The 16,370-nt window shown below is 33.5% G+C and overlaps 2 protein-coding genes across 10 annotated transcripts in view; both read left to right on the top strand.

The window, feature by feature from the left end:
* Nucleotides 1-4,013: 4,013 nt before the first annotated feature.
* On the top strand, nt 4,014-9,683 carry cnpy2 (canopy FGF signaling regulator 2). Its single transcript, NM_001039826.2, is given in 6 exon segments — nt 4,014-4,058; nt 4,251-4,356; nt 5,689-5,804; nt 7,592-7,789; nt 8,151-8,247; nt 9,220-9,683. Coding segments are annotated over 5 exon segments (555 nt in total). The 5' UTR covers nt 4,014-4,058; nt 4,251-4,256; the 3' UTR covers nt 9,264-9,683.
* Nucleotides 9,684-13,808: 4,125 nt separating this feature from the next.
* ankrd52b (ankyrin repeat domain 52b) overlaps nt 13,809-16,370 on the top strand; it is a 33,265-nt gene continuing 30,703 nt past the window's right edge. For all 9 annotated transcript variants that reach the window (XR_012386925.1, XR_012386924.1, XM_073916230.1 and 6 more), the window contains exon 1: nt 13,809-13,959. Coding sequence is in view for 3 of the 9 variants with exons in the window: in XM_073916231.1 (XP_073772332.1) it covers nt 13,933-13,959 (27 nt within the window). In the remaining 6 variants the exon portion in view is untranslated. The remainder of the gene's footprint in view (nt 13,960-16,370) is intronic.

Below are 16,370 nucleotides of genomic sequence, written 5' to 3'. Positions count from 1 at the left end.
CAATTCAAAAATGACATTAACATGTCTCGCTCTTTATGTGAGACTTCTTCTGAATCTATCGCTCACTTGTTTAGGAATGTCCTTTTGTTAAATCTTTCTGGTCTGATGTGAATTCTCTAATTGTCCAAAAGGTTTGTGGTGAAGCCAGTGGATCTCAAACTTTTTTCACCAAGTACCACCTCAGAAACAAATGTCTCTCCAACAATCTCTCAATCTCTCTCAAACAAATGTACTTAAGTACCACCATGCAATATTGAAATACAGTAGTATAGTAGGACCAGTAAAAAAGCTTAAGCTCTGTCCAGTTTTAAAACATGCCAGATTAATTCCTATTATTAAGAAAATGTATTATTATCAGCCACTTTAAACATTAAAATAAATAGTTTGACCATAACACTGCCTATATGTACTGTAAATCAAAGAATCAAAATAAAACATCAATGTTTAAATTGAAATGTGTTTTTAAAAGGTTACAAATGATAAGCTCCTGTACTTAAATGTAAAGTATTAACATATAGTAGCCTATTCTTGAAAACCTGGAGATGTTGCTTATTGGACCTCATAAAAATAGGCTGGATGTCATCACATGTACAAATGACATATTTGATTCCTCCGTGTACCACTAGAAGGAAGCCCACGTACCACAGATTGAGAACCACTGCTTTAAGCTATAGACATGTTGTTTTGGGGTTTTATAATAAAGAAAAACAATTCCTTAATTCAATTTTTTGCATAAACCTCATTTTATTTATTGGAAATAAATAATATATATATATACATTTTTGTGTATGTGTATATATATATATATATATATATATATATATATATATATATATATATATATATATATATATATATATATATATATATATATATATACAAAAATGCAAATGTACTCAATGTAAGCCAATTTTTTTTAAACTTGAATTGGAACTTTATTTAAAAACCATCACAGACTTTCACAACAAGAAAGTGTTTTATTTAAACGTATAAAACATGTACTTTATTTAATTTTCAGCATTAATTTGTTTTATTTTTGTCATGTGCTTTTATTTTATTTTTTGTTGTATGTATTCATTTTTACTTTTTCCTCTCTCTTTGTCTTTCTTTTGCTTTACCTTTTTAATTTTATTTTAAAATTGTTACATTTCTCTTGTTGCAAAAAGTAATATATGTATTGCTTGTACCATATACTTCTATCAGTTTTTGTATTTATATCTGTTGTTATAGCCTGCTGTTATTGCGAAAAAAGTGAGCAAAGAAGGGGGAAAAAAGTGAGCAACAGTACAAAAACGGCACACTTTGTAGTTGTTTTAAATTGAATTTTATTATTATTATTGTTGTATTTTAAATTCTGCTTACCGGTTCTTGCTTTTTATTTGTTTGTTTGTTTTTTTTGTTAAAATAAAATTGGGCGCAGCAGTGGCGCAGTAGGTAGTGCTGTCGCCTCACAGCAAGAAGATCACTGGTTCGATCCTCGGCTCAGTTGGCGTTTCTGTGTGGAGTTTGCATGTGCTCCCTGCGTTCGCGTGGGTTTCCTCTGGGTGCTCCGGTTTCCCCACAGTCCAAAGACATGTTTGTGTGGGTGTTTCCCAGAGATGGGTTGCGGCTGGAAGGGCATCCGCTGCGTAAAAATGTGCTGGATAAGTTGGCGGTTCTTTCCTCTGTGGCAACCCTGGATTAATAAAGGTACTAAGCCGACAAGAAAATGAATGAATAATTATACATTTCTTTCAGGAAACTATGATGAACAGAAAGTCTAAAGCATTGAGATTCTTACATCACATAAAATCTAAACAAATTAGCGTTCTGCTAAACTATAGGCTACATTTTTAGAATATGACAATATTTAGATACTGTGTATAAACAACTATTTAAAAATCTGAAATCTGAGTGTTAATTTATTAAGAATAAGCTGTCTAAATTTAAGTTTTTAGCAATGCATATTACTAAAAAAACTAAGTTGTGATATATTTACTGCAGGACTTTTACAAAAACATCTTCATGCAACATAAGAATTGTTGAGTTTTTGTACAATTTTGGCATAAAAATTAAAAACTAAAATATATATATTATACACTGACTTTTCTTTACAAAACGTTTTTAACCATTTATGACCTTTTGATATTTACTGTATATTTTGCAAATAAATAACAAAAAAATTGATATAATACTAAGGCTATATTTTGAAAATAGACTACTTACAAATTAATGACCAATCAGATAAGCAGCAAAAAAAGTGCAAATATACCCTTATTATTATCTGAGTGTTATTAGTACACTTAAAAAAACATGTTTGCTATTTGTTCAAGTATTTAAAATGAGCTGACAAAACACAATTCTTAAGGGTTTTCTGTGACAACTCAATTATTTTATGTTCAATCAGCTCAAATTTGCAAAAACTAATAAGCTAACATATTTTTTTCATATTGTCCCAACACAAATTGTTTATTGAACCCAGAATTTTTCACAGTGTACACTCATTTCTTTTAGCTGTTTGTTCAAAATGTACTTCAAATAAGCTGAAACAACACAATTCTTGAGGTTTTTTTAGCCAACTTAATTGTTTTATGTTCATTCATTCATCTATTTTCTTTTCTAACTGCTCCCTTTATTCATCAGGTTGTTGGCGTGGGTTTCCTCCAGGTGCTCCGGTTTCCCCCACAGTCCAAACACATGCCCTATAGGGGAATTGAGTCAGCTAAATTGTCCATACTGCATGTGTGTGAATAAGAGGGAATGGGTGTTTCCCAGTGCTGTGTTACTGCTGGAAGGGCATCCGCTGTGTAGAACTTATGCTGGATAAGTTGGCTGTTCATTCCACTAGCCTACTGAAAAAAACAGCTTAAACCAGCCCAAGCTGGTTGGCTGGTTTTAGCTGGTCAACTAGGCTGGTTTTAGAGAGGTTCTGGCTACTTCCAGGCTGGTTTCCAGCCATTTCCAGCCTGGTCTTAGCTGGTCAGGCTGGAAAATCCCCAGCCTAAACCAGCTAAAACCAGCTTGACCAGCCTGGTTTAAGTTGGACATGTCTGGTTTTGACTGGGCTCACAGCCTGGCTAGGCTGGTCAAGGTGGTTTTAGCTGGTCATCTCTGAGCCTGACCAGCTAAGACCAGGCTGGAAATGGCTGGAAACCAGCCTGCCCTGCTGAAAAATCTAGCTTAAACCAGCCTAGGCTGGTTGGCTGGTTTTAGCTGGTTGACCAGCCTGGTTTTAGAAGGGTTTTGGCCATTTACAGGCTGGTTTCCAGCCATTTCTAGCCTGGTCTTAGCTGGTCAGGCTGGAAAATGACCAGATAAATCCAGCTAAAACCAGCTTGACCAGCCTGGTTTAAGCTGGACATAGCTGGTTTTGGCTGGACTCCCAGCCTGGCTAGGCTGGTCAAGCTGGTTTTAGCTGGTCATCTCCCAGCCTGACCAGCTAAGACCAGGCTGGAAATGGCTGGAAACCAGCCTGGAAATGGCCAAAACCCCTCTAAAACCAGGCTGGCCGACCAGCTAAAACCAGCCAACTAGCCTAGGCTGGTTTAAGCTGGATTTTTCTTTAGGGTGGAAATGGACAAAACCCCTCTAAAACCAGCCAACCAGCCTAGGCTGGTTTAAGCTGGTTTTTCAGTAGACCCAAGTTTAATAAAGGGACTAAACCGAAAAATAAAAATGATTGAATCAATGAAAGTTTGATCAAACTACTTTTTTATAATGAGCTGAAACAACAGTTATTTTAGACAACTTAATTGTTTTATGTTCAGTCCATTTCAATTTGTAAAATTAGCTTAATTGATTTGTGTTGCGACAACATGAAGTAATAGTGTGGAACCCAGCATTGTATACAGTGTATAAACCAATGACTGGATAAAAGGTATAAACACGCTGTAAACTTATATATTTGTGTTTCTTTTGGACGCTCCAGTTCGGTTGGCGGCAGTAAAGCAATACACAGCAGCCAATAGTAGTGAAGAAGAACAAGAAAAGCTTGTGGCAGATCCCAGATCAGCAGTCAGCCCGGTGTGCACGTCATCAGTTCACCAGCGCGTGTGTGTGCGGCGAATTTAAAGCAAAAGGTTTGTTATATTTTTTCACAAATTGCGTGAACTGAACTCAGTGTTTACATCGACACACCGCATTTATTGCTCGATGGAGTTTGATAAATATAACCCATTCATTCAGAGTTTTACCACAGCAGTCTCATGTTGCGGTTGTTCCTCATTATCGTCATATATTATTGTGCATTTTCATAAATATGTGTTTTGTAGGTGGTTATGGAAAAGCAGTATCATATTATTATCTTCTGTGCACTTTTGTCTGTGCACCTATCATTTGTCCAAGGCGCCAGACAGGGTCAAGACGTCAAATGTGGAGGTATTTGTGCAATTTTAATCCTTTTTCTGCATGACTTAAATGATATATTTTATATAAATAGATTGTATATGTTTTGCAGGACCATTCGCCATTATGATCTGTTCATAATTTCATAAATACTTCCTCAAACTACTTAAAGTTGGAGGTTTTCATGCATAAAAGTGTAACATACTGTCGTTTTTAGACATTAAAGAGCACCTATTATGCAAAAATCACTTTTTATATGGGATTTAAACAAAATGTTGTGGCAATAGAATGTGAATATAACCAGCTTCTAATGTTAGAATTGATTAATTCAATTTTTATAATCAGACTTGATAAAAACAGTCTGCAGAAAAACATTGATTGACATTCTCCTCTTGTATGTGTCAGAGGGGAAAAGCCCCGCCCATTAGTGACGATCTCTCCCTTATTAGCATAGACAGCCCTGAGTGAGAAGCAGCCGTTCGTCATTAGAGTTTAACTTAGACTTAAGCTGCGGTCACACTGGGCTTTACTTCCCAAAGACTTCCATTCATACGCACACGAATGCGTTAGACTGGAAACGCAAGTTCGTACGTCATGTTTCGCAGTTCACTGTGTTACAAAGTTCAAGCTTAGTGAACTCTGACCTGGGAAATCGCATCACTTGACTGCGTGAGACCAATCGAGGATCAAAACATGACCTCACTGGACAGAAATTTTGAATATCAACCAATCACTCACTTTTTTAAAACGTTTAATCATCTTGTTTAATCCCGCCCCTTTTCGCAGCGCCGTATGACAGAATTTCGCATGCTCCAACTCTAGTATGACTGCAGCTTAATTTAACATTTTTAGTTTTGACAGAGATAACATCATGATGCATAGGCATTTTTAGCTCCTCCCTCTTTTGTAAGGAGCACAATCTCATTTGAATTTAAAGCAACAGTCACCAAAATGGCACAATTTGGCTAAAAGGGTCAGTTTCAAAGAGTTATGAAACATTACTTGTGTGAGCTGAAATATCACATACTCACTCTAGGGACATCAGACTTTTTAAAATCTCGTATACAGGGGCATGATAGGTCCCCTTTAAAACATAATAAAAGTTTAAAAATAAATAATAATAAAGTTTAGAAAATAAAAATAATGATAGTTCAACATTTATTGATACATTAATAATCTGGAGTTAGACATTAGTAATTACTATAACAAGAAATATAATTATTAATGAGTATTTTCATTAACCGATAACAGCAAAGATGAGTAAATACTTTTATAAATGTTTTGTTTTTACTAATGGAACCTTGATTAATATAATACTTAATTAATATAATGTATTCTGCATTTTTTGTTGTTGTTGTTTTCCAGCATGCAGGGCGTTAGTTGATGAAATGGAGTGGGAAATATCGCAAATCGATCCCAAGAAAACAATCCAGACTGGATCATTTAGGATCAATCCTGATGGCAGTCAGTCAGTACGAGAGGTGATGGATTGTTATTTTGTGTTTACTCTAATTGCATGTTTTTAGACATGCAACCATAGGATTTTTTTTAACCGATACCAATTTAAAAAAAAAAAAATCCTCTGTTACTGATACCGATATTCACCGATATTGGTCAGTTGCAAACAGTACTATAGTTTAAAAAAATTAATTATTAGTTTAGTTTTACTGAATATAGATCTATTTACTTTAAACTTTTAAATTAAATTAAACTTTTAATTGAAATATAATATACCGTATTTATTTAATAAACTTCATTTAAAAAGCCAGTGCTGTTGTTGCAAGTTATGAATTTTGCTGCTTTAGAAAAATCTGGACTCTAAAGTGCAGATGGTTTCTTTTAATGTCCAAAATATTTTTAATATCGATTTCTTTTATTATTTAATATATTTTAAATCGGTTTCTTTTATTGTTCAAAATATTTTAAAAATCAGTTTGTTTTATTGTTCAAAATGTTTTAATATTGTTTTCTTTTATTGTTCAAAATATTTTAAATATCAGTTTGTTTTATTGTTCAAAATGTTTTAATATTGTTTTCTTTTATTGTTCAAAATATTTTAAATATCAGTTTGTTTTATTGTTCAAAATGTTTTAATATTGTTTTCTTTTATTGTTCAAAATGTTTTAATCTCAGTTTTGTTTATTGTTCAAAAGATTTTAATATTGGTTTCTTTTGTTATTCATAATATATATATCGGTTTCTTTTATTGTTCAAAATATTTTAATATTGGTTTCTTTTGTTGTTCAAAATATTTTAATATTGGTTTCTTTTGTTGTTCAAAATATTTTAACATTGGTTTCTTTTATTATTTAAAATATTTTAATATCTTTTTTTTGTTGTTCAAAACATTTTAATATCGTTTTCTTTTATTGTTCAAAATATTTTAATATTGGTTTCTTTTGTTGTTCAAAATATTTTAATATTGGTTTCTTTTATTATTCAAAATATTTTAATATCTTTTTTTTTTTTGTTGTTGTTCAAAACATTTTAATATTGGTGTCTTTTATTGTCCAAATAATTTATTATCGGTTTCTTTTATAGTCCAAAATATTTGTAATATCGGTTACTTTTATTATTCAAAATATTATAGTATCGGTTTCTTTTATTGTTCAAAACGTTTTAATATCGGTTTCTTTTATTATTCAAAATACTTGTATTATTGGTTTCTTTTATTATTTTAAATATTTTAATATCTTTCTTTTATTTTTCAAAATATTTTAATATCGGTTTCTTCTATTGTTCAAAATATTTTAATATCGGTTTCTTCTATTGTTCAAAATATTTTAATATCGGTTTCTTCTATTGTTCAAAATATTTTAATATCGGTATCTTTTATTGTTCAAAATATTTTAATATCAAATTGAATATGCTGTGTTTTTCAACATATCAACATGAGATGCTGAAATATGACTGGGTAAACTGGCAGTGGGCTGGTTATAGAGACCAAAACAAAGACAAACATTCAAACATTTTCAAAGAAGAATATCTGACTTTAGCAACATTTTTCAGATAAACAAGTATGTTCACTTAGCATGTTTTTAAATATCTGCAAAAATATGATCGCATTTTTTTACTTTAGAAGAGTCAATACTTGCATATGGCACCTTTAACACCAAACGAATTACTGTATTTTTATGCTTAAGAAAAGTCAATAAAGTTAAATTAATCAAATATCTGCAACTGATGCATTGGTGCTTTCCTATTTTATTTATTTATTTTTCTTTCAATTTACAGATTTCATCTTCACATGTTTGCTTTACATCTTCAGGTCCCATACTCTCGCTCAGAGGGTCATCTACTCGAGCTGATGGAAGAGGTTTGTGAGAAGATGAATGATTACGGTGAACGCGTCGATCCTGTTACTGACCGGAAGACATACGTGAGACACACGTCCCGGGACGGCACGGCAATGGACCTCTCTGATGTGGCGTTTGACTCCAGAGTCAGCTCCAGCTTAAAGTTTGCTGTAAGACCCCATTTGTAATGTACATATTTATGGGATTAGATTTGAGCCAAATAAAATGAACACAACTTTAGTGGACAAAGACCAAAAAAATATATTGAAAAATAAGAAAATCAATGTGAAAATAAAGAGTCATTAACTGAATAACACACAAAAAAAGCTTGGAAATTGTGCGGTCATGCAAGCGTATATATACCTTTTTTTGCTGTTTAGTTGATTGCTTTTTATTTTCAGATTGTTTTTCTCATTTATCAGTCCTTCCAGGATTGCTTGGTAAAATTTATTGAATGCATACATTTTTATAAATAATCGTTCTTATATTTATATGTGTGTGTGTGTGTGTGTGTGTGTGTGTTTTTCCCAGTGTGAAACAATCGTGGAGCAGCATGAGGATGAACTTATTGAATTCTTTGCTCATGAGACGGACAATGTAAAAGACAAGCTCTGCAGTAAGAGGACAGGTAAATTGTTTAAATTGTTAGGTAAATTTAAGAGGACAGCTTAAATTGTTTGCATATATTTTCATATTTAAGTTTTATTGTCCTGTTACTTTCTTGGGATCCCGCGGTCCAGGCAGTCAGCGGGTCCAGGCAGTCAGCTTCAATCTTTTACTTTCACACTCTTTACTTTCAATCTTTTACTTGGTAATTTTAGCGAACACCTCAGGTACTGTTGCGTGGTTGTGCACCTTTTTTTACAGACGCCATTATAATGACACAGATCACTCTGCCTAATCACGAGTCCCGTGGAAAAAGTGATTTGATAGGTAGTAATTATGTCTGTAACTTATCTATATTCATTTACTGTATGATTTGTTTATGATTTTGTTAAATTTTTCTTTTTTAAATCGAAAATCGAATCAAACCGTGACTTTAGAATCGAAAATGTAATCGAATCGAGGATTTGGAGGATCATGACACCCTTAATATATATATAATTTATATAACTATAAATGATGTTATGCACATCCATGGTGGTGAACATTTCGACCAATATTATCATCAGTGGCATTGGCATTGGCCACAAGTACTTTGGAAATTTACATTTACATTTAGTCATTTAACAGACGCTTTTATCCAAAGCGACTTACAAATGAGGACAAGGAAGCAATTTACACAACTAAGAGCAACAATGAATAAGTGCTATAGGCAAGTTTCAGGTCTGTAAAGTCTAAGAAGGGAAGTATTAGTAGTATTAGTATTAGTTTTTTTTTTTTTTTTTTTGGGTACAGTTAGTGTGATAAAAATTTTATCTGTAAAGTAAGTTTTCATTTCTCTTTTTCATCCATTAATCCCAAGCGTGCTTGTTAAATATTTTGAAAACTGTATGACCACATTTCAGTTCACAAAACAATGCATGATAGTGTGTAGAATATTTTCTCTAGAAGTGTATGGCCTAAACATTTTTCACATCATTATTGTGTATTCCCACAGATCTCTGTGACCACGCGCTGAACATCCATCATGATGAGCTCTAACACGAGTCCGCAGCTTCACCCATGGAGAATAATGTGTGAGGAAGCGGAGCCTATGTAATGTACTGGACCCCATGGGTTACTGTTGACCTGTTCAGCTGTATCAATGGCTTCTCCATCACAACTGTTCATCGTCATCAATTAAAGCTGACTTTCTACAGCTGAAGCGAGATCTCTTCTCGAGTCTCTCCAATGGCGTACTTTTATATTTAAAACACATTTGAGTGCACTTAGTGTTTAGTTTAGAAAACGTCTTGCAGGATATTTATTAAGAGTTCTTATTAGTTTGTCTTTGTTTTTGTATCCTCACATTTCATGAATCTGACCAGATTACTAGTCTTTAAAGGGCTCGTTCACACAAAAATTACATTTCTGTCATCATCTATTGATGTTTGAGATGGTTTCTTCTGTCTAACAAAAAAAGGAGATATTTTGAAAAATGTTAACCATTAAAGGGGACCTGTTATACAAAAAATCACTTTTATAAGGGGTTTCAAAACAGTTGTGCAGCAAAAATATGTGAATGTAACTAGCTTCTAATGGTTTATTATAGAAATGGTCTGCAGAAACACTTTTATTGACATTCTCCCTTTGTACTAAAGGGGAAAGCCCCACCCACTAGTGATCATCTCTGCCTCATTAGCATAGGACAGGGGTGTCCAAACTCGGTTCTGGAAGGCCGGTGTCCTGCAGATTTGATCTCCAACCCCAATCAGACACACCTGGGGTCTGTTCTGCGTACCTCGCTTAAATGATCTAAGATTATTTGGCAGATCCCGGATCTGTTAATCTTGATAACTGATCTCTCGCTAATTTGGTTCTTTAAACAAGTTCACGAATCAGATTAGAATGTCTGGATGAACTGATCTGAGATCGATGCCTGTGTTGTGAAGGACAGATCTATCGATCCTCGAAATCATGATCAGCAATGCAACGATTGGCTGACGGCACAGCAGCGTAATGACATCATCTGATTAATATTCAGTTATCCATGTGAGCAAAATTACATCAAATTAGCAGTAAACGGTTTGTTAAATATGACACGCGATAACCTTCAACATTTGTTGTGAGCTGCAGGCTTTACACTGTCATGTGTCAAGAGTATCATCATGTATTTCAATGCAAATCAGTGTATTTAGTTCTACATTTAGAAAAGATTTTCTTTATTATAGTAGCCGTTTTTTTAATCGGTGTAAAGAATAACTGGTTGTTTACAAAAGCATTTTGATATAAAGGCGTCTGCAACTTTTGTTTAGCATCAAATCACCGGCATATTAACTATCAAAACATGTTTATGACTGCATAAATGAATTATTGCTTTAAAAAAAGTCACATATTGTGCATTTCTATTATACATAATTTGTACTAAAGCGATCTAAAAAGTTCTTATCAATAAGTTTTCTCTTTGCACCACCACGTGGCAGTCTTTGTACTTTCATTTCGAGGGTGCAGATTGCATAAGTTTTATTAATATGTATAACTGTTTATTTTATTAATGACTATAACTTTATATATATAGTTAAAAAAATATGTACCATTTTTCCAAGTGTATATAACTACTACTGTAAGAAAATCAGAATTCGGAACATACTTTTATCTATTATCTTTGCTTAAACTGAGCCGATCTAATCCTGTTTATATGAATTGAGCCTGCTCCCGATCAGGTTTTACCTAGCAGAACTGTTGCTATGACAACAACTCTCGGATCAGCTTTGAAGAATGAAACGATCCTGGATCGTGTCAAATCGTCAATATCCAAATCCAGCTAACTGAGTAATCCACGTACGAAGAACGGACCCCTGGGCTGGCTAATCAAGCTCTTACTAGGCTTTCTAGAAACATCCTTGCAGGTGTGTTGAGGCAAGTTGGAGCTGAAATGTGCAGGACACCGGCCCACCAGGACCGATTTTGGACACCCCTGGCATAGGAAGTTAATCTTGTTTTTGAATCTGCCACTATGCTGACACGCATCTGTAGCTCCGCCCTCTTCTGAAAAGAGCTCAATCTCATTTGAATTTAAAGCGACAGTCACCAAAATGCCACAATTAGGATCAAAGCCTAAAAGAGGCAGATTCGAGTTGTAAAACATTATTAGTGTGGTATTTTGAGCTGAAACTTCACACACTAGAACCATCAGAGACTTATTTTACATCTTGTAAAAAAGGGGAGTAATAGGTGTCCTTTAAACCATACACCAAAACAATTGAGAACGGTATAAACGGAGGTTGGAGCCAACTCCAAGTGGATGGGCCTTTGAGCTCTAAGTGGGCTGTACAAACCTGGAGTTTTATTTATTTAATGTCTTGTACGTGACATTGAGTCCAATATTGTACTTTATGAATGTCTAATGTTTACTCCACCTACACCACCTAAACCCAACCTACTTGTGGCGTAAGTCCCTCCCACTTGGAGGTCCCCCAACCTACTTGCAGTGTAATCCCTCCCACTTGGAGGTCTCCGGGCTGCATCGATACCTAGTTTGAAACAGTTGACCGCCATTGTATTTGTTTGTCCTGCAGCGGATATCAGTGGTATTCAACATTCTTCAAAATATCTTCTTTTGTGTTTCAATATAAGAATGAAGCTCTTAAACATTCGGAGCTATTTAAGGGCAAATAAATTGTGAGTATTTTTGTATTTATGGTTAAACTATCATCTTAGTTTCTTGTTTTTTCCTGCTTTTTTCCCTGCTCTGTTAAATATAATTCGGGAAATATTTAAAAAAGAAAAACAAACTCAAAGTGTATATAAACAATTTTTTCTTGTCTTCACAAGCAAAAGCAATGGGAATGTCTGCATTTTTAGAGGGTTTTTTTCCATCGCAGTTGTGAATTAGTAAAGTCTGATGGCATTTTTATACATTAAAGCACTTACTGTCAGATGCCAATCTTGAGTATTAGCAAAGCCACAAAGAACATTTAATAAAGTCTTCTTTCTTGCACACAGTTTTGATATTTTATTTTCACAAAAGTTATTTGATACGTTAAAGTTCATCCATTTTGCTTACATTTAGTATGATTTCTGTGACTAAAATAAATGACTTTTTATTGCTAAAGTAAAGAAAACATCCAAAATGCGTCTTATCAACAATTACAACTACACATTTATATACTGTATTATATCTCAGAATATTTTTTGTGCTGCAGGTTGGTAATTGAATAATGTGGTCCAAGTTTACATGTTTACAAAAAAATAAATAAATAGATTTTTAGACATTTTGATTCCTAGAGAGGACATTTCTGTAGAATTTATTTGACTTTTGTGATCTAAGTTTAAATGTTAGAAAAATAGATTTTTAGACATTTTGACGCCTGAAGAGGACATTTCTGTAGAATTTATTTGATTAATGTGGTCTGAGTTTAAATGTTAGAAAAATAAAAACATTTTTTGCTATACCAAAAGATGGCTTTTCTGTTGATGATAATTTATTAATGTACCTAACTCAATGTTTACACAAGAGGACATTTTTGTTGAAGGTAATTCATGAATGTGGTCTTGGTTTACATCATAAGCGGGTTTAAATGTTGTAAAAATAAAAGGATTTTGAGATTTTTTGCTATACCAAAGGAAGACATTTCTGTTGAAGACAATTGGGTTTTACGTTTTAATGTTTGCAACGACAACAAAAAAGGTATGGTAATTGATTAAAGTGGTGTAAGTTTCAATCACAGGTTTAAATGATAGAAAAAAAGGCTAGCTTTTTAGACATTTTCCTATCCCAAAAGAAGCCTTTCTGTTGAAGATAATTGAATAATGTGGTCTAAGTTTAAATGTTTACAAAACAAACACATTTTTAGATCTTTTTGCTATGGCAAAATAAGACGTTTCTGTTGAAGATAATTAATTAATGCGATGTTAGTTTACACTATAGACAGGTTTAAATGATAGAAAAACAGAGTTTAAACAAATATCTTTTGTTTTAGTATATCTCTTAGAATATTAAGTGTACTGTCATTTATATTTTAGTTTATCCTACTTATTTTCACTATCATTGATGCTGTTGGCACTATTATTATATTATTATTTAATAACCTCCGTTCATTTGGTTATTACATGTATTTCTAATGCTCACTATTATATGCTGATTGTCATATTTTTTGTGTTCACATAATTTCAAAATAAAAGAATAAAGATTTAATGAAAAGAAATTCACACTAACCCTTTTTTATTTGTTTTATGGTGGAAACAGGCTTTTATAGATGGCTTCCTTCCGTTTCTTTTACAATTAATACATTTCATTCCATACATGTTTTACAATTAATATTAGTAACACAGGAGATACATAAGACATGTAATTTGTACTAATATTAGGTGACTTGAATACAAATCAATACTCATTCATGGCACAAATGTAGGCCTAACAAAAGATTAAAAAATATCAATACATGAAAGAATAACAAATACTTAAAAAAAGAAAATAAGATGAAAATAAATGAAAACAAATACATATCATTTCCATAGAAGATACAAGCGCTAACTTCCCCTATAGAGCAGCAGGTGGCGCTGTAAACCGGCTGCAGGTTCATATTACAGCGCAGCTGCACAAGCAGATCCCCTCTCACTGATCACCGGTCATTATTAACGCTCGAAGGAAACTTTCTTTTGTCATTTATTACCGAATTGTCCGTCTTCTGTCCCAATGAGGAAACAACGACCTGACTAGTGGGAGGAGATGGGGACACTCAACATAGGCGAGCAGGTAAACGTCGTGTATTTAACGTTACTGCTTATTTCAACGTGTCGTTTACTGAGGGCAGCTTTAAAGGGGCAGTTCACACCAAAATTAAAAAAAAATCACAAGTCATTTACACACCCTTTACTTGTTTTCAAATCTTTATGAGTTTCTTTCTTCTCTTAAACACAAAGGAAGATATTTTTAAGAAGTGTAAACCGGTAACTTTTGAATTTCATAGAAAAACTGAGACTTCAAAATATCTTCTTTTGTGTTCAACTTAAGAAAGACACTCATAAAGATTTAAATCAAGTAAAGGGTGATTAAATTACGACTTTTTAAATTTGGGGTGAACTTTAACGTGATGTTGTTCTGTGTGTGTTAGTTTTATTTTCATTTTAATACACGTGTTCTGTAAATATACACAGCCAGCCTCTGTAAAACTAGTTTTTAGGTTGTTTATTTAGTTGTCAAGTTAAAATGTACGTTTGTTTTGTATTATTTATTTGTGATGTGCTTGTTTATTTTTTTATTTAATGTGATAAAGGTTCATTTATTTGTTCATTCATTGATGGAGAGCATTATTTTTATATACTACACATATTGTTTGAGTGCATTTACTTGAAACTTGCTCTATATTTATACTGAAGCAAAATGTTTAGTAAATCTAGCTTAATTTGCGTAGCTGTCCTAAGTAATTACTGTAACTATCCTAAAAACGAAGAATCGACTGATTGTATTATTTGTTATGCCTGTTTCTTTGATTGTTTTGATCCATTTAAAGCACAAGATAAATGACAAATTATTGAAATGGGGCGACAGAATCACCTCACAGCAAAAAGGTCACTGGTTTGCTGGGTCTGTGCATTTCTGTGTGGAGTTTGCATGTTCTCCGAGTGCTCCGGTTTCCCCCACAGTCCAAACACATGCGCTATAGAGGAATTGATGAGCTAAATTGGCCATAGCGTATGAGTGTGTGTGTGTGTGTGTGGGAATGTGAGAGTGTATGGGTGCTTCCCATTACTGGGTTGCAGCTGGAAGGGCATCCGCTGTGTAAGACAAATGCTGGATAAGTTGGCGGTTCATTCCGCTGTGTTGACCACTGATGAATAAAGTGACTAAGCCGAAGGAAAATGAATGAATGAAATTATTGAAATATAAGACTTACTGTTTGCCTTTGGTTTAATATAACTGGAATCAGATGCTAAACAAGGCTCTCACGGGGCGTCAGCGTCAATGCTTCTCATTCACTTCGAATGGGTGACGTCAGGTGATGCCGAAATGCATTGTGGATCTGTCGGCGCCGCTTCAGAGGCGTTGCTCGCTGCAGAAGTTGGGACCAGCTCAACTTTTCAAGCGCCGACGGAAGCGTCAGCCAATCAGATCGCTGTATGCAAATACACCAGCTAGACAGTGGACTATTGCTGACTGAATTTCATTGGCTGACGCTTCTATGACGATCGCTTCAGCCCCAACTTCAGACACGCCTTCAGTCAAGCGTTGATGCTGAAGCCCTGTGTGAATGGGGCGTAAGGTGCTATTTACTTTGAAATAAAAGGTTTTCTTCTGGAAACACAGAAAAAGTTTGATGTATTAATCAGTCCCCCAAGGTTGAGATTGAAGCAAATGGCGTCATAAGTTTTGAGAAAAGCGGCCACAAAATAGGCATTTTAGGATATAAATATATAAATAAATGTCCATTAAAAATCCCCTATGGACTGATTAATAACTGTTTACTGTCTCTCAGTAAACCGTGTGATTATTCTAGAAGGATTCGGGTATGATCTGCTCAGTCTGTCTGTCTTTTCTCAATGGGATTCCTCTGTTTCTCCTGCATTCATTGAGTTTGGTGATGTTTCAAACTATACAATATAAAATTTTCCACATCCGCTACTGCAATTATCCGCAGAGCTTCAGAATTTAACTGTTTCTTAAACACATTTCTAAACACAATAGTTTTAATAACTCATTTCTAATAACTGATTTATTTTATCTTTGCCATGATGACAGCACATAATATTTGACTAGATATTTTTTGAGACGCTTCTATACAGCTTAAAGTGACATTTAAAGGCTTCACTAGGTTAATTAGGCAAGTCATTGTATAACAGTAATAATAATAATAATATTGACCTTAAAATGGTTTTTAAAAATTAAGAACTGCTTTTATTCTAGCCGAAATAAAACAAATAAGACTTTCTCCAGAAGAAAAAATATTGTAGGAAATACTTTGAAAAATTCCTGAATTTGGGAAATATTTGTAAAAGAAAAGAAAATGTACTAGAGGTCTAATAATTTTGACTTTAACTGTATATATATATATATATATATATATATATATATATATATATATATATATATATATATATATATATATATATATACATTTCAAAACAGTGACAACATTAACACTTTTTCACGTCCGCCATTTTGTATCA

Source organism: Danio rerio, chromosome 11 (assembly GCF_049306965.1).
Source record: "Danio rerio strain Tuebingen ecotype United States chromosome 11, GRCz12tu, whole genome shotgun sequence".
Taxonomy (NCBI): Eukaryota; Metazoa; Chordata; class Actinopteri; order Cypriniformes; family Danionidae; genus Danio; species Danio rerio.
Note: the sequence above shows the minus strand (reverse complement) of the source record. Positions and strands in the feature narration are given on the sequence as shown.